The sequence below is a fragment of the Folsomia candida genome, unplaced genomic scaffold (genome assembly GCF_002217175.1).
Source record: "Folsomia candida strain VU population unplaced genomic scaffold, ASM221717v1 Fcan01_Sc014, whole genome shotgun sequence".
Lineage (NCBI taxonomy): Eukaryota > Metazoa > Arthropoda > Collembola > Entomobryomorpha > Isotomidae > Folsomia > Folsomia candida.
Window position 1 is genome coordinate 3,559,592 of NW_019091206.1, and position 26,637 is coordinate 3,586,228.

General features: G+C 36.4%; 4 protein-coding genes and 1 long non-coding RNA gene across 5 annotated transcripts; 2 read left to right on the forward strand and 3 right to left on the reverse strand.

Annotated features, from left to right (window-relative positions):
- Positions 1–4,510: 4,510 nt before the first annotated feature.
- On the forward strand, positions 4,511–6,144 carry LOC118437550. The gene is made up of 2 exons (XM_035856673.1): positions 4,511–4,797; positions 5,137–6,144. The coding sequence occupies exons 1-2, from the start codon at positions 4,722–4,724 to the stop codon at positions 5,439–5,441; spliced, it is 381 nt and encodes a 126-aa protein (XP_035712566.1). The 5' UTR covers positions 4,511–4,721; the 3' UTR covers positions 5,442–6,144.
- Positions 5,867–10,260, reverse strand: LOC110855888 (propionyl-CoA carboxylase beta chain, mitochondrial-like). The gene is made up of 8 exons (XM_022104293.2): positions 10,099–10,260; positions 9,963–10,020; positions 9,849–9,904; positions 9,641–9,773; positions 8,601–8,986; positions 7,754–8,028; positions 7,120–7,328; positions 5,867–6,345 (listed from the first exon to the last, which is right to left on the reverse strand). The coding sequence occupies exons 5-8, from the start codon at positions 8,981–8,983 to the stop codon at positions 6,103–6,105; spliced, it is 1,110 nt and encodes a 369-aa protein (XP_021959985.2). The 5' UTR covers positions 8,984–8,986; positions 9,641–9,773; positions 9,849–9,904; positions 9,963–10,020; positions 10,099–10,260; the 3' UTR covers positions 5,867–6,102.
- Positions 10,261–12,134: 1,874 nt separating this feature from the next.
- LOC118437549 lies at positions 12,135–14,314 on the reverse strand. Its single transcript, XM_035856672.1, has 3 exons — positions 13,885–14,314; positions 12,523–12,694; positions 12,135–12,415 (listed from the first exon to the last, which is right to left on the reverse strand). The coding sequence occupies exons 1-3, from the start codon at positions 14,175–14,177 to the stop codon at positions 12,209–12,211; spliced, it is 672 nt and encodes a 223-aa protein (XP_035712565.1). The 5' UTR covers positions 14,178–14,314; the 3' UTR covers positions 12,135–12,208.
- A 2,447-nt stretch (positions 14,315–16,761) lies between these two features.
- On the reverse strand, positions 16,762–18,862 carry LOC118437551. The gene is made up of 6 exons (XR_004836171.1): positions 18,450–18,862; positions 18,224–18,281; positions 18,110–18,157; positions 17,890–18,045; positions 17,220–17,494; positions 16,762–17,031 (listed from the first exon to the last, which is right to left on the reverse strand). It is a non-coding gene; the product is annotated as an uncharacterized LOC118437551 (long non-coding RNA).
- A 5,275-nt stretch (positions 18,863–24,137) lies between these two features.
- Positions 24,138–25,897, forward strand: LOC110855840. The gene is made up of 2 exons (XM_022104233.1): positions 24,138–25,220; positions 25,289–25,897. Exons 1-2 carry the CDS (start codon positions 24,138–24,140, stop codon positions 25,895–25,897), a joined length of 1,692 nt encoding a protein of 563 aa, XP_021959925.1.
- Positions 25,898–26,637: the final 740 nt, after the last annotated feature.

The following is a 26,637-nucleotide window of genomic DNA, read 5'->3' on the forward strand; positions in this document are numbered from 1 at the left end:
AATTTAGATTAGAAAATGAAGAAAGAGTTAGAAATGGCTTACCAATGTTAAAAAAGACATACTCCAGAGGAAAAGCTTGGAGAGAAAGAGGAGCACTTAGTTCCGCAGCAATTAAAAATATAAGAAAAATCGGAGAAATTATAATGTGGCGGAAAAACGGTAAGGCTACTGACCAGCAGAATTTTTCTCATATACAAAAAAAGCTCTGACCGACGTAGAAAGATGTCACCTACTACAAAAACAACAATTCAACTCAAGATTCATCAGGAAGCGGAGGTTCGGTACTATTTTGTGCAATGGGCCAAAACGCATTGAAAGTACTATCGCGTAAATTTAACCCACTATAATACTGAAATTTATAAAATCGACGAATTGGAGTCGCACTACTCATAAACTAAGTCAGGAAAGTTTACTATGTCAAAAGAACCTTAATGCCCGTCTAAAAATTGGAGAAATATTCCAAAAAAGTAGCGATTTTCGTGAAAAAAGGCAAGGTCAAGGAATATGGCGTCATATCCTCAGGACTAATGAATCTTCAAATGAGACATATCGAGAATTGAACCTAGAAGATATGATATACAAAACTAAAAAAATGTCGCATGTAGCATTCATGCGTGTTTCAAAATGTGGATCGAAAGTTATGGTATAGGGTAGGTTTTTGCTCGTGGCGTCACAACCCTGTATATGTATTACACAGATATGACACATATAAATGCAAATAATTTTATAGCGAAAATCAGTGCGTAAGCCTCAAAATCCCGGCCCTGGTGAAATTTAAAAAAGCCCGGCCCTTTTTCAGCTTCTTGTAATTTTTATTAAGCAACTTTGCTAAGGCTGAAGGAATTTCATTACAAATAACTAACTGCTTGTAACAAATTTTTATTTTAGAACTAAATGTTTATTCTACTGAACTTTGTTTGCAAAAGTATAAATAATTTAAAAATTCGTTTTTTTTCAGTTTCATGCAATTCAACTTTAATCAACCTTTCTTGTCCCATACTTGAATCGTTCAAGTTGAACGTAAAAGTTTAAAGCTTTTTATGATCTTTGGTACAGAAAATGATCTTTCATTCGGAGCTAAACTCAACTAAACCTGGCAACGGCAAAAATATCGCTACCAGAAAGTGAATTTATCATTGTCACCACATGCCTGGGTTCACGATGAGCTTATCATCATGCGAGCATTCAATCAAACGCTTATTTAACAAAACCAAACTAGAAGTGGAGAACCTGCATGAAAAATTTTAATGCAAAACTTCAGAAACAAAATTGAAGTATTCGCTAAAAGTGACATATTGATCTAGTATCTTCAGCCATAAATTGTATTAAACACACTAACAATGGAGGCGCAAACCATGTTCAGCCCAGATTATTTTTTGACCATCTTAGTTTGGAAGACCAAGTCTTTAGAAACAACATTTGGTTTGGCACTTGCGCAGATGCGCAAAATTCAGCACGTTACGTGCGCCGCAAATTCGCACAAACGCATGATTTTTAATGCAGTGTCCTGCGCGCTCGATCGTTCACTTCCACGCGAGGACAATGACGACGCAACACCTCATCATCCATATTTTTCATCAATAATGCAGAAGTGTTATATTTTAGTCAACTATAAATTTTGAAATAATGTCACCCAATTTCGTAAGATTTTTGCATCATAATTTCTGCAATTTGTTCCTCCTAGTCCATCAGGTCACCCCCAACAGTATTCTTAACAAGGAGTAATTTTTTTCTTCAACGTAACAAGTGTTGATGGTTTCTATTCTGAGAAAAAAAATCTAAAAAATTTAGAAATTGGGTGAAATAATTCCTTAAAATTTGTAGCTTGAATTTTGCGCATCTGAGCAAGTGCCGAACCAAAGGTTGTTTCTAAAGACTTGCTCTTCCAAACTAACAATGCGAAAAAATAATCTGGGCTGAACATGGTTTGCGCCTCGATTGTAAGAAATTTTATCAGCGGCCAGTGACTATATGTGACTCTACCGGAATGGTGAACCTACGCCACTGCTCGGTTACAGCTTATCGCATGGAAATAAACCACCACCACCTCGGTGGTACTAAATCACCATAAGGAAGCACGCCACCACCAACACGGTAAAAACGCCAATCACCAAAGCCGGTAGATTCACGTTTATCACCGGATTTCTTAGAGTGCAGATAAAGGTTTGGTAATGTATGTATGTACATATGCAAGAAATTTCCGTTTTCACCTAACACAGGTGGTTTGACGAGATTTTTTTTTCATTCAGTACTTGGCAACTTGCAACTAGGGTGCCGATGAGACGAGTTAATCTCATCTCATCTGAAGATGAGGACATGGCTACTAAATAAGTTCAGAACTCACCTGAGACATAAAATTTTGTGAAATGAGATGAGACGAGTTTTAGTGAGACGAGATCAACTCATTACCGAACATTACTCATTTTTTGTGGATCTCTTGTTTGAAATTTTAGCCTGTTTAGTCTAAGAAAATGTGTGTTGGGTTTTAAAATAATGAAAATGTTGTTACAGCATTTTCAGTTTACATAGAATCCGCAAGAATTTTAGATAAAATATAGAATACAAAGCGTTAAATGAGCCATCTCATCTCAGCTGAACATGAGATGAAATGGCATGAGACAAGTTACGATTTTGACCAACTCATTTAATTTTCATCTCGTCTCACCAGGTATTGAGTTGAGATGAAGTCTGTGTCAATTCATCTCATCTCACCGGCAACTCTATTCGCAAAATTTAAATAAGTACGTACGCTCTTTATGCGTAGAAAATTTTTATCAAATTCATAATTTTTCAAAACGCTGGTCCGGCCCTTCGGGGCCCGGCCCTGGTGCCGTTCACCACCTACCACCCGCACGCGGAGGCCCTGGCGAAAATGCACCCTAAAGGCTTTGATAGCATGAGAAGCAAGGAATTTTTTCCAAATATTAGCTAGTACTTTTCATGCAGGATGGTGGTGTAAATCACACGGCAAAAACGACCATGTCGTTATTTGAAAGGCAAGGCAAAGCGGTTTGGAGCAAGGGGGTGTGGTCCGATAAAAATCCGGATGTGGGTGTTTTGGAGAACCAATGGTCCATACTTAAGTAGGATATGTTCAAGTCTCAAAAATCACGCATAACAGCGGAGCTAACAATGAAAGTTCAAAAAAATTGCAATTTCGGACCAAAAACAACTTTGGAAAATTGACCACTTATCTTCGAGCAAAGAGTTGTGGACATGGTTAACGTGGGTGATGAAAAGACCACATACTAAGGTATGTCTGAGAAAAAAACTTGATTCCCTGCGTCTCGCAGTCTTGAGAAATAAGCTAATGTTTTTTTGTAGGAGTAAGTGGGGAGAAAATTTTTCCGAACCCTTTAGTAATTTTTGAAGTTGCGTCAACATTTGGAAAATCCGAATGGTTTTGGTGGAGAAATGTTTTTAAAATTCTGTCACGCAGCAAAATTCTCCCATTATCACCAGTTAAAAAATATGGGACTGCTTATTGTGGTCATTGAACAAATTAAAAATTATCCGTTCAATATTTGAGTAACAGCTTGATATTTCATATCGCAAAGTTAAATAAATATATTTGTTACAATTATTGGCTGAGAATTAAGGGTAAAAATTTCGGCTGCGGCCGATATTTCACCGACGTGGAGCTCTGATTCCGATTCATGTACCGGTACTGTACATGTACTTTAACAAGCGTCAAAAATAATAAATAAACAAGACAATTGTCCCGAAAACTTCGTTGTTCGTGGAACTTGTAACCTAACAGGAATTCGCAAAAAAACTAGATTGGGCCAAGCCCAAAAGAAATTATAATTAAAAGAAATTATAATTTTTTTATGCAAATTTTTAAATAAGCCTGATGGCCCGGCCCCTTCGGGGCCCGGCCCTGGGGAAAGTACCCATCCCGCAGCTACTCACTTAGGCTCTGGATTTTACACGATTTTGTCCATGAGTCTTCAAGTCCTACTTATGTTTAAAGAAAATTTCAAATACAAAGCTATAATTAAAATGCGAGATTCATGCTCAAATTAATTGAATACTTTATACAGTGGAGAATTTTAGTGGTTAAAAATGTAGAATTTTAGTAATTTTTAGGAAATGTAGGATTTTTTTTTAGAAATTCAAGTCGAACCATGTCATCGTCCCCATTTTGCCGGTTTATTGCTGCTCCCGAATGGTTATTTTGACCTTCCAAGGGTCCTTCTCGTGGTCCGGTGGGAGGGTCTCCGGTGCCCCGTGGTGGTGGTGGTGGTGGCAGTGGTGTTGGTGGTGGGGGGTCGGGGGGCTTTTGGATTTTCTTGACCTCAAATTTTTTAACGCCTTCTTTCTCTCCTTGTAATTCGCCACCACTTTGCTCCATGCTCGTAAACATGCCTCCGCGTACAACTGGGTTACAAATAACATTGGGAATTTTGAAGAATTTTGAAAGAGAAATAATTTCTTCAGATTTTATTTTGAATTTTGGAAACAAGTTTTTGAAAAAAACAAAATTAATTGGGATAAATTTTTCGTTTCCAAGAGCAAAGATATATTTTTTGGGGTATTCATTGCAAGTTAATTTGCACTAAAATTAAATTAGTAATTAATTTAGGAATTACGTAAATTGCTGTCTTCTGGCATATAAATAATAATCAATTGTCAAATTATAATAAAGAATTGTCAACTCGGTTCTCCGCACTGTTCGAAAAGCTCAACTTTCACTCATCCCCCGCCCCCCTCGTCGACAAATGGCACAAACAGAAGGTCAAGGTCAAGGTCAAGGCCAGTATAATACCGCCTACACTCCTGCATATCCAACCCAGGGTAAGGAAAATGCCGGGGTTTCGCTATTGAAAACCCATACCCTGGGGTTTTACCCGGGTTATTTTGGGGTAGCAAAACTATGACCAATACCCACGGGTAGTAGGGAAGTAGGGAAGTCGGGGTAAGCGGGGTAATTAACTTGTTAAAAAACAATCTGCTTTGTCTGTAATTTCGCAATAAAGCTGCGAAAAATTCAAGAACTAGTTACTTTATTAAATTCGAAAACCCCGACTACCCGTGGGTATTGCTCATATTTGATAACCAAATACCCGGGTAAAACCTCAAAAACCCGAGATCTGATCCCAACTTTGTACAGCAACAGCAATGTGCTTATTGCAGGTGGCGTGTACGGCGCTTATAGTGGTGGCGTCTACGCTGGTGGTCCATACGCTGGGATGAGGGATCCCGCCGCGGCGGAGAGGATGGATCAAAATCGACAAAGAAACCGGAAGATGATAATCTGCGTGATAGTCTCCTTGGTGTGCATCTTTTTTGTCCTTCCACTCATTCTGTTTTTTATATTCTTCTTTGGAATGGTGGCAGTAAGCTCTAACAATAAGTCGTCTTATCCTCGGAATCCATCACCTTACGCTAGTCGTGATTATCTGGGTGTACTTATCTTGGCACAACCCATCTTATCTTGACATGACCGGACTTTTTTGTAATATGAGGAAGAACATTTTATGTAATCTGAATAATTCTTGTAAAACTGGTTGCGAAAATTTAAATGTGTAAGTAATAATTGTAATTGAAATTTTGACGAGTAAAATTACGCCAGAAAGTAAAATACGTACAAATTACGCGACAAAATAGACGGACTAAAATAATAATTAAGTTGCGTTATTGTCAAATTTAATGAAATTTTGACGAGCAAAATTACACTTGCACAAAAATAACAATTAAGTTGTTATTTTCAAATTTCATGAAATTATAACGAATAAAATTACGCCGGCACAAAATTCGCATAAAAATAACAATTAAGTTTGGTCGTTTTCAAATGTCAAGAAATTTTGAAGAGCTAAATTACACAAGAAAGAATAAAATGCGCACAAATTACGCCACAAAAATATACGGATAAACAGTAAATTTCGTTATTATCTGATTTTTATTTTCTAAATATCATAAAATAAACTCTGGGCCGTAAAATAGCCTAAATTTGCTCAGATTCAGTTTTTCCTATGGAAGGTTTCCTAACCAAAATAAAATTTGTCATGAATTTCTTCCATCCTAAATATTTTACAGTGGAATATTTCCATGTTTTTTCCACGGATTTGTCAATTTCTTGTTGGCTAGAGCATCCAAATCTTAACAAATTCTCCCCCGTGTGGCTCTCGGCTCGATGATGTCGTCCACATAGCCTCGGATCGCGGAGGGGACAAATTTGTCGACGTATTCGTCCTCATATTTTTTGACGTCGGTTTGGCCCCTGTAGAGAATCGAGACGGCTCCCTTGGCACCCATCACGGCAACTTCGGCCGTCGGCCAGGCGTAGTTGACATCGCCGCGTAAATGTTTGGATGACATGACGTCGTAAGCACCATCGTACGCCTGAAAAAAAATATCAGTACGTTAAGGTGGATTCGTATAATCGTAGATAAGCCAGATGTATGTTATCGGTTTGCGAAATAGTATGTCCGTCGGTCAAGATGTTTAGGGCAAAAATCAATCCGGATTATTTCAGAAATAAAGTTAAGTCAGTATGTAGCTCTGCATATACGTAGGACTCGATTCGATAACTGATTATCACCAAAATTGTCAAAAAAATCAGCACATTCTTAATCATTTTTTGGTGCTAGGAACTTATTTAAAATTCTGGACGAGAAATCTGCAGTGAGTTGATTAATGGAATGGATTTGAATTTTTTCAGCCAGTTTCGACGAGCTCTAATTTTTCAGGGCGGAGGTTTCTTAAACTTGAAGTCTTCTTCAAAAAGTGGCAAAATCTGGAGTACATTTTTTACAAAATTGGGAACGACCTGTTCTACGAATTCGTCGTCCCGATATTTTAAATAAATTTCCAGAACCAAAAAATAACTAAAAATGTTCTGATTTTGACGATTTTGAGGATCAATTCCTACGTTAGTAGTTATTGAAGTTAAATCCCAATTTTTGTAACCATCTCAATCAAACTTTAACCTTCAATAACTTTTGAATCGAAGGAAATACTGACTTTGTTCTAAATAGTCCTAATTTTTGTGCTGATTTCTGCGCAAAAAATCTCAAGAGTATTTCGCAGGTTAAAAAACACAAGTTAAATAGCTTGTCTACGATTATGCGAATCCTGCATAAAATTCGTAAACGATTAAAATTGTTATGCACTCACTTTTCTCGTAATAATGGTAATTTTTGGAACAGTAGCTTCCGCAAAGGCGTACAAGAGTTTAGCACCGTGTTTAATAATGCCTCCGTACTCTTGCGCCGTTCCTGGCAAAAATCCCGGCACGTCGACAAAAGTTATGATTGGGATGTTAAAAGCATCGCAGAAACGGACGAATCTCGCCCCCTTGACGGAAGCGTTGATGTCCAAGTACCCTAAAAAACATTAATTAGTTAATTCTCCAATTAATTAGTTATAAGATACTTAACTAACGTAGGACTCGATGACTTATCGTTAAAATCAGCACATTTTTAATCATTTCTCCGCTCTGGGAATTTATTTTAAAATTCTGAACGACAAATTTGTAGAGCAGGTTGTTCCCATTTTTTTAAAAGTTACACTTCAGTTTTTGACACTTTTTGAAAGAGGAGATCTCAAGTTTAAGAAGCCTTCAGAAAAATCGGAACTCTTTGAAACTGGCTTAAAAAACTCGACGCCCTTCCATAAATCAACTCACTAACTGCAAATTCGTCGTTCAGAATTTTAACATAAGTTCCCAGAGCGGAGAAATGATTAAAAATGTGCAGATTTTGACGATGAGTCCTGGAGTCCTACGTAAATTAATTCATTAGTTAATTACCAGCCGCCACTTTGGGCTGATTCCCGACAATCCCCACCGTCCTTCCGTTCATTCTGCCGAACCCAATCTTAATATTTTTGGCGTAGGCGGGCATAATTTCGAAAAACTCGCGATCGTCGACCACGCCGAGGATGACGTCGCCCATGTCGTAAGCTTGTGTGGATTCGAGTGGGACGACGCCATCGAGAACGGGAACGTCGCGGTCCCAAGGATCCACGGCTTCAATGATGGGAGCGCCTTCGCGGTTGGACGAGGGGAGGAAGGACATCAGGTCCCTGAAGGTTTAGAATTTAATTAATTATTGATTTACTTAATTAATTAAATAATTAAGTATGTTGAGCATTAGTTATTTAGTTAATTAACTTAACTAATCCTACTATTATTTTGCTACGGTGAGTTGAGGATTAATTATTTAGTTAAGTAATTACATATTAATTTGCATAATTAACCAATTTTGCTGTTCTTACTATGTGATGGTATTTAATTATTTACTAATTTCGCTATTATTTTGTTATCTTATATTTAGCATTAATTATTTAGCTAATTAATTACGAAATTGTGCTATTCTTTCACCGTATATTAAGTTGAACAAGTTAATTACTTTTTTTGAGTAATTAAGAACTATTTTCGGTATTAATTTGTTATCATTAATAATAATTTAGTTAATTAATTACTGATTAACTTGCATAATCACCAAATTTTCCTGTCATTACTGTCAGTAGTACATATTAATTAATTAGTTTATAACTACTTTCGCAATATCTTGTTATCGTATATTTAGCAGTAATTGCTTAATTAATTGCTGATAAACTTACATAACCAAATTAAACTTTTGCTATTCTTTTACCGTATATTGAGTAGAGCATCGATATCATTTTCGAACGCTTTATGCGCCACGCCGGACAGGGTCGTGTGCGTTTTTGAGCCGCCCAACTGTTCCTGGGTGACGTCCTCGTTGGTGACCGACTTGACCACGTCGGGTCCCGTGATGAAGAGGTACGATGTGTTTTTGACCATGAACGTGAAATCGGTGAGGGCTGGGGAGTAAACTGCTCCGCCCGCGCAGGGCCCCATGATCAAAGAGATTTGCGGAACGACCCCGGAAGCTTCGACGTTTCGCTGGAAAATGTCGGCATATCCGGCCAAAGATTCGACACCTTCTTGAATTCGAGCACCGCCAGAATCGTTCAGGCCGATCACGGGAGCACCGACGAGCATGGCTTGGTCCATTATCTGAACAAAAAATAGATAATAGATGAGTTATTAACAAAATTTGGTATTTTGACAAAATTAAGACCATTTTCTCAAAAAAAACGGTAGATGATTAACGAGTTATTGACAAAATTCTACACAAAAATTGACATTTTCTAGCAAAATTAATGACACTTTGCTAAATAATGGATTGAAATAAAAATGATTAGATTTGCTAATGTAATAATATGGGTTTGTTTGCCAAATTGAATTTTTTGGAAATTTTCTAAAATGCTAAAATATTTTAAAAATTTAAATTTGATTTGCATGATTGAATTTTTAATGTGCAGATTTTGATTGTAGGCAGAAATTACAATTATTTCGCGAAATTAAACTTACTGGTTGGTGCCCAATGTCTAACTTTGAAAACAGTCGGGAAATATTAGTCCAAAATAATTTTACGAAATTATTATTGCCCAAATTTTAGGACGAATAAATTTTGGTAAAAAATCTAAAGTTTCATAAAATTAGTAAACAAAAATTGCACATTTTGACATTATTTATCTAATAAAAACTACGCAATTTTTGCTATTTGTCGTACATTAAAGTCGTTAAAATTTCACTTTGCTATTTTACATTATTAAATAAAAATACAAGATTTGTCGCGGAATGTTGAGTAAATGTGGCACCACCCACCTTACAGACTTTTTTGGCATGTACGCTACTCAAACTGCCACCAAAAACGGTGAACGGTGAAATCTTGGCTAAAGATGTAGGTCAGCTTGCCGTTGATGAGCCCTTTCCCCGTCACGACGGAATCGCCCGGATACTAAAATAGAAAAAGAGAGAGATTTTGTCAGGTCTAAAATTATCTAGGAAAATTTCACGAACACGAATCTCGAACCTTTTCTTTCTCCATGTTGAAATCTGCACAAGTGTGTTCCATGAACATGTCGAATTCTGAAAATGAAGTGAAAATTAATGCAAATGTCCAATTAATTTAATTGACGACCAGTACCTGTAAACGTTCCAGGGTCGCAGAGAACATGAGGGTGTTCTCGAGCAGTGAGTTTTCTCTAAATTACAAAATAAAATGACAATTTTGAAAAAATAAGGAAACATATTTTTTAACAATTCGGGTTAAAAAATTTCACCTCTGTGGAACCGCTCCCCAGTCGAAGAGGTATTTGTGGTGGTCGACATTTCAAAATTTTCACTTTTTAAAATTAAATTGACGAACGAATTACAAATTTTGGAGAAAAGTTCAAAATTGTTGTTGTGAGTGAAATGAAGAATGAGAGTTCAACACTCGGATTTCGAGGTTGGCTCCTTCACCGGGCAGGATTTAGACTGCTGTGGCGAGTTATATGGAGAAATTTGAACTTTCCCTCGCAGCGCTTTGATGCTCTCATATTAATTGACAATATTTTGGCGAAAGTGGGCGACAGACTTGGAATTTAATTAATCGAGCTTGACAAAAAATGTTTGCTTGGGCATATATTCGATAATCATAGAGGTTTTCTTGATTTAATTAGTAAAATTCAGATTAGAATTTTGAATTTTAAAATTGAAATCAAAATTTAAAGTTTAGCATTGAAAGCTTGAATAAATTGCTTTTACAAACCACACCCATGTATTCCGACGAAGCCTCCTCTAATTTTAAATTGGATTGTAAAATTAATTCCTAGAGCCGAGAAATGAATGAATAAAAGCGTGCTGAGTTTAACGATTTTTGTCGACGAGTTATCGAGTCGATTAACATGGTACGATAAGGTAATAATACTACCGGTGCGAATTAGATAATAATCAGGGTTTTTTATTTATAACACAAAATTTGCATGACCTATTTTGGAAAATTTGCATGACCCATTTTATTACTTTTTTGGGGTGAGCGTGAAATAAAATAAATAAATGACCACTTACCAAGCTATTACTTTGCGACTTGCGTAGCTCGAAATTTTTTGCCTTAAAATCAACTCAAAAGTTTCCGAACAGATTTTGTGATTTATTTCGTATTTTATCCTTAACTTCAATTTTTCTCGGATAAATAAATAAATCAAAATTTATAAAACAAAATAGAACGCACTTTAATTATAATTACTTAATTTCAATTAATTGTAATCCAATTATTAAATTTATTAATCAAATATATAAATTTATAAAACACTTCTGAACGCACTTTAATTATTCTTAAGCTCATCTTAGGTATCTATTTGTTAAAATTTATTCATTTTAATTCAATTTAATTATTTTTGAATGAGTTAAACGCCGAAGTATTTTACGAAAAAATAAGTTTCTGAAAACAATGAAAGGTATTGCATGAAAAATGATAAGAATTAATCAATGAGTTTCAAATCTTCTGAAAACAATTCATAATATAATTAGCATGAAAATTTTTGCAAGTTTAATGTTTCTCGGACAAACTTGTAAGTTGAGTTTTCCTTTTCACTAAAAATTTTAAAAATTTCCGTACCGAACCAGTAATTTTTCTGAAAAATGCCGTACCGAGATACATTCAGCGGAAGTAGGCGCAGTTCCATATCAACCAAGATCTCCAACAATCAGAAAGAGCTTCAAGACAGGGCGCAAGCTTTTGACCAACAGGACCAAGATAAGAGAGACTACGCCTGGGAATTTGAACCCCCCGTCACCCCTTTCAACCTCGCAACCAGGTTTGAAAATGGGTTATCCCTCAAATATTCCATGAACCGCAACAAGACGGAACGGAGAGCCTAGAGGGCTGCTAATGTCCAAAAGGTGCCAAACTTGCACGGAGAAAGTTTGCTAAACGTGGTACCCGCGCCATGTCCCGACCCTGTGGTGAATCAAGGTTACCTTCTCAAATATAATAATGCCCTTCTCGCCAGTGACACGTCTTCCTGTTTGGACATGAGCGAATCGACTTGGGAAGACGAGGACTGGAAGACTTCGGAGATGAGTGACACGGAGACCGAGTTGGATGCCGGCGACAAGAAGGATATGGGCGACTTCGCATATTATTTTAAGTAAAACGTAGATATTCTGATTCAATACAGTGAGTTTGCATAATTATGAGTAGTATAAATGAATTATTTGTCCCACTCTTGATCTTATGACTAATAAGACTACTGACTAATAAGACAATAAATTCTGGGCCAATTATCAATTAATTTAGTACTAGGATTTACTTTAAATTTTGTTGGTTCACAATTTTTACACCCTTAAATTTAAGTATTTGTACATTTTGATCTTAAAATCACATAATTTTGGAAAAAAATTCTAATTTTACTCCCTTTGAGGAATGCAGCAGCCTTGATCTGCGAAGATGTACCCTTCCTCGAATATAATCTCGATGTTTTCGACATCCAAAGTATCTTCGTCATCTTCGTCTTCCGTGACTTGCTCATCAATGGGCTGTTCTCGAGGGCTGTAGTTGACATCCAATTTTGGCATCTCGAACCATCGCGAAGAGAGCTGTTTTCCATCGCCTACCTGAAAGAAATGACCCTAGATTAGCTTCCATCAATCATCATAATTTAATTTCAAGGAGAAAGTTCAGAAAAACTGCATCAATTTTTTTATTATGTACTCTTACGTACTTTCTTAATTTGGCGATTATAGCGTCGAATCAATTCTCTCGCTCTCTCCTCGATTTTTATTCTCTCCTTCGGGTCGAATTCTCTCCAACGAAGGGCGATGAATTGGGCAGCGTCTTTAAAGGAGAGTCGCTGGAGTCTTAACCGCTCCCATGTCCACATTAGACGGACAAATCTGTCACAAAAAAAACAAAATGAAAATCGTGTATAGGATTCTGCATAAATGGTTTTCAATCATATCTGCAAGAAAAACATGCATGATTTTGCAGAAAATTTCTGCCGATGTATTATGCAGAACCGTGTGCGCATAATTATGCATAGTTTCGCTCTGCATTCAGTTTTTCTGCAGAAAAATCGGCCAAATTTCTGCGGAAAATCCGATAAGTTTTCTTAACCTTTTAAAAACGGATTCCACCAATAAGGTGGAGGGCGATTTCGATCTCTTGGCGACGGACTACACCAATAAGGTGTAGGCCAAATTTTTCGCCTTAGCGACGGATTCCACCAATAAGGTGTATGGTTACAGAATTCCGTTGAGACCGGGCTACATCAATAGGGTGTAGGAAAAAATAAAAATTAAATGACCGAGAAAATTTTCTCAGTTCCATTCTTTCCTCCTTATTTGTCGTTGGTTTTTCTTCAAGCCTGAACTAATTTTTTTAGAGTTTAGAGTTGTAGTTGTAGTGGGGGGAGGAACTCGGAGGAAGTGCATCAGAGGTCACGCCGCGCCCCCGAAAAATTATCCAACATTGGCGCCGCTAATAAATTGGTCGGCGTTGACCTCTGACCTGTATCATGTTGTAAATATGATACAGTTCATATTTTTTAAAATTATCACAACGTTCTCTTTAGCTAATATATTCGCAATAGTGTCACCACCGATCGGAACAAGTCACAGAACACTGAAGGACAAAATTATAGCTAATAACTTGTTTAAAATATAAAATGCATCCCAAAATCAGTGTCATCAAATTGATGACATGAATGATGACGATTTATTCGTTTAGTTTATTTTTGTAGTACTATCAAAATCAAATCCGATCTTTTTATCAAAATTAATATCGTGTGTTCATTTGGTTCAGTTGCAATTTCATGTTAAAAATGTATTATGTTCTAATTTTTGTTGTCGAATCAGTTCCAGGTCTCTAATAAATCATAACTGCATCAGTAGAATATTCAAAATCGGTTTGCATTAATTAAGTCCCCAACTGATTTTATCACCGCCCCACAAGTCGGTCTCAATGGTATTCTGCCCCCTAGTAAATCCGCCCCCAAATGCAATAGAAACCATTTTTAATTCCGTTTTTAAATGGTATCCAGGTCAAAATTAATTAGTTTTTATAAGGTTAATTTAAATACACTTACAGTCCGTAGCAAGTAGGTGGGCGACGCAGAATTCGGTTTTGTTGTTGCCACATTTGGATAGCCTTCAGTCTCTCGGTGTTCTCTTCGGGAAATTTATTTTTGTACTGGTTTTTGTCCTCATCTGATAGTTTTTTCCACAATGCTGCTGCTTCTCGGAAAGAGTTGGGGTCGTACTTTTTGGAAAAAATGAACTCCTGAACAAATCGACACCATCCCGTTATTGGTCGAGGAGGACGCTGAAGTCTTCGTCTTTTGGAGGGAGGAGTTCCGGAATTTGTTCTCTTTGGAGCCATCGGGAAAGAAAATTCAAAAAACAAGATTTTGTAGAGAGAAATTCAGGGAATGTTCTCAGTTCTGAAGCTGAATTGAAAATGAGAAAGTTATTCGTTTTCATTCCAGACGAAGACTCGAATATTGACCTGAAATTGAAAATTCGTTGGCCAGGGAACGGAAATTTCAAAAAGAATTTATTCCTAAAAATCCTAGCCAGTAGTTCTACCATAATTTATAAATGAGACGCTATAATTTATTTGAATAATTTTTATTTCATACATTTTTATCCAACTAAATTATACATTTTTACACAATTAAAATTTTGTATCTTTTCTAACTAAAGTAAACCGTTTAACAAAAACGGCATTCAAAATAAATTCATAACGGCGTTCAAGATTACAAAATTTTCAATTCCAAATAATATTTAATCTGAGATTCATATAATTTATCAAAATAAATTTATAACGGCGTTCAAGATTACAAAATTTTGTGAAAGTCGAAATTCAAAATTATCGTAGGGTAAAAAAGTTACCAGTATCAGAATTTCCAAAATTGGAATTGATTAATTTTACGAGATAATGACCAGTACAATTTTTAATTCCAAATGATGATCTTAAGAATGCATATACGTTGAAAAAATCTCATAACTAAAAGACAGAGACGACGGTTGCGTCTCCTTGTGTGCCGAGAGATTTTTTGCAAATGAGGGGGGGCGGGGCGAACAGAGCAGCTGATTTTCATGTAAACAATGCAGGCAGTTGCATGTAAAAAGTTGCTTTGGGTTTAGAGAGTGACCGTTCCCACTCTCCAAACGGGGCATCGCGAACCAGAAAAGGAGAAAAATTTCGACTAAAACTTCTAATTTGCAGCTAATACAAAATGGATTGATTTCGTTTTGGTGGCAATAAATTCCCAAGTTTGTGCTTTACAGTTGCCATGTTGCATAAATTCCATAATAAATCTCAGAGAAAAGTATTGAACTGAAACATGGACTCATATCATGTTTCAGTCCAATACTTTTCACCGAGATTTATTATGGAATTTATGCAACATGGCAATTGTAAAGCACAAACTTGGGAATTTATTGCCACCAAAACGAAATCAATCCATTTTGTATTAGCTGCAAATTAGAAGTCTTAGTGACAAAAATCATTTACATTACTGGTAAGTGGCGAGGAGAAAAAGTCAACTCGCTCACTAGGATGCCCAGACTGTTCCCTAACTCAAACTTTAATCTAAGAGTCCCTCAAAAAATTAATAGTTTCATATAAATTTATCTAAATAAATTCATAACGGCGTTCAAGATTGCAAAAATTGGTAAAAATTTTGGATTTTTGTTACTTGTCATCATCAGGGACAAAAAAGTGACCACTGATCATGGATGACGATATGGAACAAGGTAGTGATGGTAGTTTTGGGGGTAGTCTATTCTATCTTGGATTCGATTTATGTACACAACCCGTAAAATTCAGCGCTCGAAAACTCATCCCTATAATTTTAATGATTTTAATAATTTCAAATTAATTATATAATATATTATTGTTTAACCTATTATTACGCCACAAAATAAAATACGCACTAATTACGTGACAAAATAATCACAAAAATAATAAACCGTTACAACGCATGTAACCAAGGGGTGAAAGGAGTGTCAAACGTCAATGTGAATATCAAATTGTTCGAAAATTTGTTAAGATTGACACTTCTGACGTGTTTTCGACTTTTGTGTCTTATTTGTGTCAAATTTAACAGTTGATAACCCTTATGTGACCTTTATATGACCTCTGAGGTCAAAATGGAGGTCACCAATGAATTCGGGGTTAAATTTCAGTTGAAATTGAAATAGATATGTCCTATGACCTTTACATGACCTCTGAGGTCAAAATGGAGGTCACCATTGAATTTGACATTGAAAAATAGTTAAAAATGACGTGTCACATGTCAAAACTGACAAGTGACACTTTTTCGTCACTTTTCGTCACTGTGACGATGTCTTCGTCACAGGTGACGTCCAAACACAAAATGACATGAATTTTCGAATTCCTCATTGAAAAATAGTCAAAAATGATGTGTCACATGTCAAAACTGACACGTGACACTTTTTCGTCACTTTTCGTCACTGTGACGACGTCATCGTCACAGGTGACGATGTCACAGTGTCCATCTTCGAACTCTTCCTGTCCATTGACGTTAGGAGTTTACGTTCAAAATTTCAAGTGTCTATGTCTTTTCGTTCAAAAGTTATCGGAGCTACGGACAGACAGACGGACGGACGGACAGACGGACATAACGATCTTATAAAGGGCTTTCACCCCTTAATAATTGAGTTGCGCAATTATGAAGTAAAATTAATACGAGCAAAATTAAGCCAGAAAATAAAATATGCGCAGATTACACCCGTACAAAAGTCGCAGAAAAATAACAATTACGTTTGGTTGTTTTCAAATTTAATGGAATTATGACAAGCAAAATGTCAAAAAAATGCGGACAAATAATTACACCACACAAATATACGGATAACAATTAGCGTTCGTTATGATCGGATTTATTTTCGAAATATCACAAAATAAACTCTGGGCCGTAAAATAGTCTAAATTTGTTCAGATTCAATTTTTCCTATAGAATATTTCATAACCAAAATAAAATTTGTCATGAATTTATTCTATCCTAAATATTTTACAATAGAATATTTCCATGTTTTTTTCCACGGATTAGTCAATTTTTTGTTGGCTAGAGCATCCAAATCTTGACAAATTCTCCTCCGTGTGGCTCTCGGCTCGATGATATCACGGCAACTTCGGCCGTCGGCCAGGCGTAGTTGACATCGCCGCGTAAATGTTTGGATGACATGACGTCGTAAGCACCATCGTACGCCTGAAAAAAAATATCAGTACGTTAAGGTGGATTCGTGTTCATATAATCATATAATATATATTTTATTATATTGTAAAAGAATAATTTTGCAATTGTAAAGGCTGACGAGAAATGATTGAAAATGTGCTGATTTTGACCATTTTGTTGATAAGTCATCTAGTCCTATGAATAGTTAGTTAGCTAATTACCTGCTGCCACTTTAGTCTGATTCCCGACAATCCCGACCGTCCTTCCGTTCATCCTGCCGAACCCAATCTTAATATTTTTGGCGTAGGCGGGCATAATTTCGAAAAATTCGCGATCGTCGACCACGCCGAGGATGACGTCGCCCATGTCGTAAGCTTGTGTCGATTCGAGTGGGACGACGCCATCGAGAATGGGAACGTCGCGATCCCAAGGATCCACGGCTTCAATGATGGGTGCGCCTTCACGGTTGGACGAGGGGAGGAAGGACATCAGGTCTCTGGGGATTTAAAATTTGATTAATTATGGTTCAGTGTTTATTGATGACCGTGTTGTGAATTAATTACTAATTACTGGGTTGATTTGTATAATTACGAAATTTTACAATTTTTACCGTGTGTTGAATGCTCTTTACTTATTTAAATTATTACAAAGTTCGCTATTATTTTTTATCGTATATTTCGTGTTAGTAATATAGTTAATTAATTAGAGACTAATTTGTTAAATTAACTAATTCATAGTTAAGTTAAAATCTCGCCATTCTTTTACCGCATGTTGAGTAGAATTTAAATAAGTAACAAGTAATTTCACTACTCATTTGTTATCGCATGCAATTATTTAGTTAATTAATTACTTCTTAATTTGCATAAGTATTAAATTTTGCTATTCTTATACCGTATATTGAGAAGAGCATCGATATCATTTTCGAAGGCTTTATACGCCACTCAGGACAGGGTCGTGTGCGTCAAAAACGGTGAAATCTTGGCTAAAGATGTAGGTCATCCTTCCGTTGATGAGCCCTTTCCCCATCACGATGGAATCGCCCGGATACTAAAATAAAGATTTGGTCAGTTTATCCGTAAAATTTACGAAAATTTCGACACGAAACTCGAACCTATTATTTCTCCAATCTGCACAAGTGTGTTCATGAACATGTCAAATTCTGCAAATGAAATGAAACTTAATAAAATTTGCAATTCAATTAAATTGACGTGAGCACTACCAGTACCTGTAAACGTTGCAGGGTCACAGAGAACATGGGCACGTTCTCGAGCAGTGAGTTTTCCCTAAATAACAAAATAAAATGACAATTTTGAAAACAATAAGGAACAAAGTATAAACTTTGTTAAAAAAATGGTGTAATAAATACAATTGCACGTATTATTATTTTAAACGGAAATGGTTGAAAGTAGTTTGGATTTTGATAAGCTAAAATATGCTGATAAACAAGTGACCTTTTTATGCTGTGTTTCTATCCTCTTGACCCCACCGCCCAGGTTGGCCTTGCTCCCTCTTGTCGCGAATTCGATCCCGAACTGCTAAAGTTTGTCGCGCACCGAGACAATACCGACGCACACATTGTTTCAAAAGAGACGTCGAAATCATGTTGAAAATTGTCGTCGCTTTAATTAAGGAATTTTAAATAATTTATTAAATTTTTACAATCAGCTAAAGAATAGCCACTTGATGTGTATGTGTGTATCTGCTTTTTTGACTCCCGCAAGATTGGGGGCAGATTAAGATTGGCCGACGGGCTTATAAAAGTGGTTCGCAGATGCGAGCTAAACTACTCGTTCCTAAAAGAAAATACTGCTGAAAAATCCAGCGTAGTAACCCGCGCCGGCGCTAATATTCATCCGCCGATATATTTAAATGTGATGAAATTTTTTAAGTTTAATATATATTTTTGAATAGTTTATAAATTTTAAAACTCAGTTTTTTAATAGTATTTTTTTAATGCTTAGAATGATATTTTTCAAAATTTCCCTCTTGAATTATTCAAATTTATTACATAAATATATCGAGTTATATTCGCAATTTTTAGAAAATTTTCAGAAAATTTGACCTAAAGTTGGGCAACGAAGACAGCAAATAGCAACTCGCGGTGTATTATGAATTATGGTGAAAAACACGAAATTATTCATCCCATTGTATGGTGAATCGATTTTTTTGAATTTGTTATAAAAAATATGGAAATTGGAATATTTTAAAGCCAAGTTATACTTATTTGGTCAATGTGGTTATAATAAATATTATAAATACGTAGTTACGGACGGCGATGAGTGTTTAACAAATTAAGGTCAACTATTTTCGGTTAGTTCCAATTTTTCTAAAGCTTTCAGAGACTGGTATATTTCTGAAAATTTGGCAACTCCCTGCCTTAAAAATTTGTCGGCATAATTTTAAAATAAATTCCCAGAGCCGAAAAATGATTAAAAATGTTTTGATTTTGGCAATTTTGATGATCAGTAATCAAGCCCTATGTTAAGATTGTTAGGATTGTGTAAATCCAAATATTTGTGCAAATATTTGATGCATATAATTTTAACATGAAAATGGGGACAAAAATGAAAATCTGTAAAAAATGAAATAATTAAATGCTTTATTTTTTCACTAATTTCTAATTTCAACCTCACCAAAGGCTTTATTTTTATTGATTATATAACGATTTTTATTATATAACGATTTTTTAATTTTTTTCCCTAAGAATTGTCTCACTTTTCATTCCAAACTCATCTAAGTTTAGTTTTTTACTAAGGGTTTCTACTTATTTTAAATTTGGATCTATTATAGGTTTTCCAAGCAGTTTCGGTAGCTGTCTTAAGGCGAGGCTGGGGAGAAAAATATCTTGACCAATTAACCACAACAATTTTTGGCGACGAAAATCCTGTCTCAAAATGGAGACCGGACCATCAGAAACTTTGGGCCAGATTGAAATGGGATTCTGACGTCGACCATGCTTACACTACAAGCAAAGCACAGGATTTATTACGGTCGTATGATGTGAGCGGTGATGGACCTGACGACTCTTTTGGAGCATATGACTGTACGACCAATGGCTTCCTGTCGTCATTACGAACACCGGCGAACGTTGAAATAACATGCACAGCAGTTTTTAAATTTTTTTGTATTGATTCATCCCTTGACGGTAAAACAATTTCTACTAGTATGCATTATTTCTTCTGCAACTATGACTTTCTTCTCGCGATAAGGTAAATTATTATTATATACAAAATAATACTAAAAACTAAAACAGTTCGGTGAGGTTGATAAAAAATTATGCTCATAAATTTATCAGTATACTGCAGAACATTGCAACAAAAATACTAAAAATTTAACGAGTTTAATCAGGATTTGTCAGGACATTGCAACATAAGAATTGTAAAAAAACTCGAGTTAGGATGATGTGCTCATAAAACCTATCCTAATAAATGTTACTTTGGTGAGGTTGAAATTAGAAATTAGTGAAAAAATAAAGCCTTTGCTGAGATAGAAATTAGGAATTAGTGAAAAAATAAATTTAAAAAAAAAACTTGCAAATAAATCTCGAAGTCTTTCCAATCTTTTTCCTAGACAAATCCGGAGTTTTTCGTTAGAGATTCTTTTCACCAACTTGATCAAGATATGTTGAATTACTTTTGATTTTTTGTTGTAAAACTGATATTTTGTAATATCAATTTTAGCTTCGCGTATTTCACTTAACCACTTCATAATCTTGGTAAAGTCTTTGTGGAAACTAATATAGCATACAGTAATTCTATCAGAATTTCGATACGAAAATATTTCTTGATATTTTATGTCGTACAATTTAACCGAAGTTATTGGAGTTGACCTTGAGTACGTCGACATGGTAAAACTTGAGAAGGGAACGTAGGGAATTTGAGACTGGAACGTGGGGAAACGGGAATTGTGAATTCTAAATGTTGTAATGGCGAATGCTGAGGAGAAATTGACAGAATTAGGGAAAATGCGGTATGGTGGAAGGAATAGAAAGTTAAAAATAGATGAAAGTAATTGAGGAAATATAGAGTGGAGCCTACATGCTATCACGACGAGGGGAAGGGTAAAAAGCTGCAAGGAAGGATGAACCCTTTTCTAACCTTTCAGTATTGTGAGGAGACAACCAGGACAATTTAGGGTCAACCACAATTCCAAGAAATGCGCATTAATTTTGGGTCACTCTTATACACCTGGATGAGCATTAATTTAGGGTCTCAACACCTACAATTCCAAGAAATGTGCATTAATTTTGGGGCCACTCTTATACACCTACAATTCCAAGACATGAGCATTAATTTTGGGGCCACTCTTATACACCTACAATTCCAAGAAATGAGCATTAATTTTGGGGTCACTCTTATACACCTACAATTCCAAGAAATGCAGGTGTACACCTGAAGGGTCACTATTTTAAGAAATTATATTTATACATAAAGGATTTCCAAGAATTTTGGCTCGCTAGGAATAAAAATGCAGCTGGGGCATCTAATTCTCAGAAATACACCTGACTTTTGACTCCAGTAATGAATAATTCTTAGAAATACACCTGACTTTTGGCTCCAGTAATGAATAATTCTCAGAAATATCCATTTAAAACCTACTTTTCAAGAAAATGATTAAACTGCCCAGGTCAATAACTTTAAATCTCATTCTACCATCAGACTTCAAGATGGATACAACACCTTGGGAAAATTTCTGCGATTCTTGTGGACAATTCCATATTGTTCATTGCGAATCTTGTGCTGAAATTCATTGTGCTAATGTATGCACAAATACCGCCGTTAACTCCACACCTTTTTCTCAACCTGACATCGTTAAACTTTGCAATATTTGTAAAAATCATCACAGTGTGAAGTGCACTTTTTGTACTGGAAGACATTGTCCAAGTCACTGCTCTGCTATACTCAACGACTTTCAAGATGTCCCATCACCATCACTGCCAACTATTCCTACGCCAAAACCTGAACCCCCTCGAAAACAATCTAAACTGGATTACAAAACTGGAAAATGTACAATTTGTGGTCAAGTTTTCTCTTATAAGGGATCGTTAGATATGCATTATCAGCAAAATCATGGGGCAACGGCTGCAGAACCGTTATTCTTCACTCAACAAGGTGAAGGGCTCGATAACCGTCTTCGACATTCTCACACTGTGCTAAATACAGTGCGAGTTTATAAATTAGACACAAACAATTACACTTATACTGACGTGGCCAATGTTTTTAAATTAATTGTTAGCGAACTTGTAGCTATTGTGCAGACGGAGCTGGACGAGCATAGATGCATCAAAATAGCTACCGAGATGGAGGCACATTTTGTCCGTCCGTATTTAGCTACTGACGTCATCAACTTTGAAGAAATTGAACAAGATGATAATGATTTAATGAAGCATACGAATCCGGACCCAGTATTTAAGGCTTATCCACATACTATCCGCCAGAGTCATTTCATACCTGAAATAATTAATAGCATTGCTTTCAAGTTAATCGAATCAGTGAACGACTTCACTAACAAGGGAAGTGGTTGGATTTTAGACTTTATTTCCAAACTTCAGTTCAGCATTTCACCCTTCGCTCCATTCAAAGCAGGGGCTTATATACCGAACAATAATTTGCTACAATTTAAGAAAAAAGTGTTCTGCTTAACATTGACAATCGTGTAAATGACGTTGACGATTTTAAATGCTTCATGTACTCTTGCTTGGCACACGAGGATGTGTGTGGATTCAAAAAGCGATGGGGTAAAAACAGTTATAGATATGATGAAAATATTAAAGAATACCAAAAAGTGTTAAAGCAGAAGAAACTCAACTTTGACGGACTTGTCTTCCCCATGACGCTTGGTCAGCTTCCTAAATTTGAAAAACAGAATCCTAGTTTTGCTATTAGTGTATTAGGCTATGAGGAAGAAGACGCAGCAAAAGCAGAATATCGGAAATATCGCGATGAGCCATTTGCTGCGTTGAACAGCCTCCAGAAAAAGTCAGTTCACCGTGCCATAAGAAATTCTATATTCCCACTCTACATGTCTCAGAGGATAGCCGAGTTTAAACTAAAGGACAGAATTAATAAAAGAAGTGAACCAGTGAGAAAATCCAACTTGATCGAGGTTGATTTACTTCTAGTTATTGAAGAAACAGAAGATGGCAACAATTCCCATTTCAATCTCATCAGGGACTTATCATCTTTACTAAGAACTGGTGCACACTATCAACATCCATGTCGTAATTGTCTCAATACATTCACTACACTCGAGTCAGCTATGGACCATCGTGAGTTCTGCTACCAAATGAAATTACAAAAAACTGATGTACCGGAAGAACCCTACTACTTTTTCAACCAGTATCATCGAATGGTTCGTTCCCCGTTTCGCTACTATGCTGATTTCGAAGCATTTGTCAGAAAGGAGAAAACTTGTAGAAAACGGATTGCGAGTGGGTTAGAGGTTGAAGAAGGAGATTCTGATCATATTCCATCAGGTTACGCTTGGGTTTGTGTTGACTGGGAAGGAAAAGCAGTTAACTGGAGCGTGTACCGGACTGACGACGAAGAGAAAAATGTAGCCAAGCTGTTTTTTGATGATATACTAGAAGACCAGAAATTTCGTAAAGAAATCATCCAAGAACTCCAACGTGAAAGTTCTAAATCTATGATTATTAGCCCTCAACTGAAAGCTAGGCTTAAGAAGCAAATACGTGAGGATCCTACCCAACTGGATCCATGCTACTTTTGTGGGGAAAAGTTTAAGACACTAAGCTTGGAAGAAATGTCCTGGGATTTTAAAGACAGACCCAACATGGCTGTTTTCCACCATGATCACTGTACAGGAAAGTTCCTTGGTTTAGCTCATAACAGCTGTAACTGGGAGGCATCAATCAGCGCAATATCACCATGTTTTATTCACAATCTAAAATCATATGACTCCCACTTTCTTTTACAGGCGTTCGACGAGACGATGGACGCGACAATAATACCGTGCTCTTCTGAAAAGTTTATGTCATTTACAGTGAAAAATCAAATTAGATTTTGTGACTCGTACTCATTCTTGAGTTCTTCGTTAGAAAATCTTACAAACACTTTAAAGAAAAACAACACTGACGATTTAAACTTACCAAGGAGATTTTCGGCAAAGCAGAAAATATAATGAAACTTTACAACCGTGCAGGAACTGATCAAGAAATTCAAGAGTTGGGGCAGCAAATCAATGTAGACTTGCTGCTACAGAAAGGTGCCTATCCATATACACATATGCAGTCGCCCGCGAATTTTGAAGAGATCCAACTTCCGCCAATCAAGGAGTTTTACAACGATCTGAATGACCAGCCACTTGATCAGAAAGTATATGATCATGCTAAACAAGTCTGGGAGAGTTTCGACGTGCAAAATCTTGGAGATTGGCATAATCTCTACGTACTCCTAGATGTGACGTTGCTAGCTGATTGTATGGAAAGGAGCAGAGAAATCTTATGGGACTCTTACAACTTGGACTTGGCGCACTATTTTAGTCTGCCAATGATTGCGTACGACGCTTGTTGTAAAATGGGCAAAGCAAAATTGGACTATGTGGATGTTACAATGCATTGCTGGTGTGAAACAGCACTTCGAGGCGGGGTGTGCGGAGTTGGAGGAATTCGTGCAGCTGAAGCGAATAATAAGTACATGGGAGAGAAGTACGATGAAACAAAGACCAGCAGTTATATTTCGTTCCTGGACATTAATAATCTTTACGGTTCTGCAATGTGTTCAGCCCTTCCCGAAAAAGACTACAAGTGGTTAACTGAATATGAGCTGGACAGAGTACGAGCAAATCCAAGTGCTTTTGTAAATTCACTCAAAGACGACGCTGAGACTGGTTACTTCTTCGAAGTAGACCTTGAGATACCGCCAACCATACATAATAAGTTAAACGACTACCCGCCAGCTCCGACGAAGAGATGCGTCAGTAAGGAGGAATTGACTCCACATCAGCTTCAACAGATGCAAGATCTACAAATTCCCGAGTCTACATTCAAGAACTCCAAACTTGTAGCTGACCTGCTCCCAAAAGTGCACTATGTGACACATTATCGCAACTTGAAGATGTACATCAAGCTTGGACTTGTAATTACTAGAATACATCGCGCCGTTAAATTTTCTCAGCGGGCTTGGATGAAAGCCTTTATTCTGTTTAACACAGAAATGAGGAAACAAGCAACGACAGACTTTGAAAAAGACTTTTTTAAGTTGGTAAGTAATTCAATCATAAACAATTTTTATTAGTATTTCAAACATACTTATACATAGTGTACTTTCAGCTTAACAACGCATCTTTTGGGAAAACAATAGAACAAAAGAGGAAACGGATGTCAATTTCAGTCGTTACCACAGAAAAGCAGCTCAAGAGGATTGTAAACAAACCGACTTATGAGCGGATTATTACCATTAACGATAAAGTGCACCTGGCTGTCAAGAAAGTGACTCAAGTGCTTTTGGATAAACCAGTCGCTGTTGGAATATCCATTCTAGAAATTTCAAAATGCTTCATGTACGAGTTCCACTACCATTACATGAAGGAAAAGTATGGTGACAAAGCTAGAGTTCTTTACGGTGATACGGATTCACTGGTCTATCACGTGGAAACTCGTGATTTTTACCAAGACATGGTGGAGAACAAGGAACGTTTTGACTTGAGTGATTATGCTGGAATGCATTCTCACTTAAATAATCAAGAAAACAAGAAGCGTCTCGGAAAGATGAAGGACGAAATGCCAAAAAGTGTAATCTTTCGATTTGCAGCATCAAAACCAAAAATGTACGGAGCTCAAGCACTTTCAATTGAAAACGGAAAGATGACCATACATACCAAAAAAGTGGCCAAGGGAATCAAGAAAGCCGCAATTGCCAATCAAATCACTTTTGACTAATATTGGAAAGTCTTGGACGAAAATATTCAAACTAGTGTGGTGATTAAATCAATTCTAAGCCGTAAACACGCCCTTCGAACGAATACAGCTATGAAGAAGGGTCTTAATGGCTTTGATACGAAACGTTGTGTCATTGATCATTTGACTACGCTAGCACACGGACACAAAGATATTCCCATGTATGTATGATGGAGGGTGACATTGACATTACGCTAAAAACCCCCTTCACAATGGCTATTGTTGGGGGAACTCAATCAGGAAAAAGTACTTTGACTGCAAAGCTGCTTTCTCGCCGCATGGAGCTTTTGGATCCGCCAGTAAATAATGTGAAGTATTGCTATCAGGAATATCAGCCAAAGTTATTTGAGCAGATTCGAGAGGATATACCACATATTGAATTTGAAAAAGGACTGCCCAATGTGATTAGTGATGATGGAGAGGCGCTAATTTTAGTTTTGGATGACTTAATGACTGAAATTTCTCGCTCAGATGAAATGGTTAAAGCCTTTAGTGTTTATTCCCATCACAATAATGTCTCAATAATTTTTTAACTCAAAACTTTTTTGAAAAGGGGAAAACTAGAAGTATTACTTTGAATTTAAAATATATTGTTGCTCTAAAAAATCCACGAGATACAACTTTTGTTAGCAAATTAGGTCGACAAATGAATGGAGGACGAAATCATCCAATTTTGCAATATGCTCTAACTGATGTTATGAAAATGCCGTATGGATATTTAG

Excerpts from the sequence above, each read along its gene's own strand:
- LOC118437550 (XM_035856673.1), top strand. The coding sequence starts at position 4,722 with ATGGCACAAACAGAAGGTCAAGGTCAAGGTCAAGGCCAGTATAATACC. Across the intron at positions 4,798-5,136 it reads TCCTGCATATCCAACCCAGG|GTGGCGTGTACGGCGCTTAT; the intron begins GTAAGGAAAATG and ends TGCTTATTGCAG.
- LOC110855888 (XM_022104293.2), bottom strand. The coding sequence starts at position 8,983 with ATGGACCAAGCCATGCTCGTCGGTGCTCCCGTGATCGGCCTGAACGAT. Across the intron at positions 8,029-8,600 it reads GATGCTCTACTCAATATACG|GGACCTGATGTCCTTCCTCC; the intron begins GTAAAAGAATAG and ends CTAAACCTTCAG. Across the intron at positions 6,346-7,119 it reads TTACCATTATTACGAGAAAA|GCGTACGATGGTGCTTACGA; the intron begins GTGAGTGCATAA and ends ATTTTTTTTCAG.
- LOC118437549 (XM_035856672.1), bottom strand. The coding sequence starts at position 14,177 with ATGGCTCCAAAGAGAACAAATTCCGGAACTCCTCCCTCCAAAAGACGA. Across the intron at positions 12,695-13,884 it reads CCACCTACTTGCTACGGACT|ATTTGTCCGTCTAATGTGGA; the intron begins GTAAGTGTATTT and ends TTTTTGTGACAG. Across the intron at positions 12,416-12,522 it reads ATAATCGCCAAATTAAGAAA|GTAGGCGATGGAAAACAGCT; the intron begins GTACGTAAGAGT and ends CATTTCTTTCAG.
- LOC110855840 (XM_022104233.1), top strand. The coding sequence starts at position 24,138 with ATGAAACTTTACAACCGTGCAGGAACTGATCAAGAAATTCAAGAGTTG. Across the intron at positions 25,221-25,288 it reads AAAAAGACTTTTTTAAGTTG|CTTAACAACGCATCTTTTGG; the intron begins GTAAGTAATTCA and ends GTGTACTTTCAG.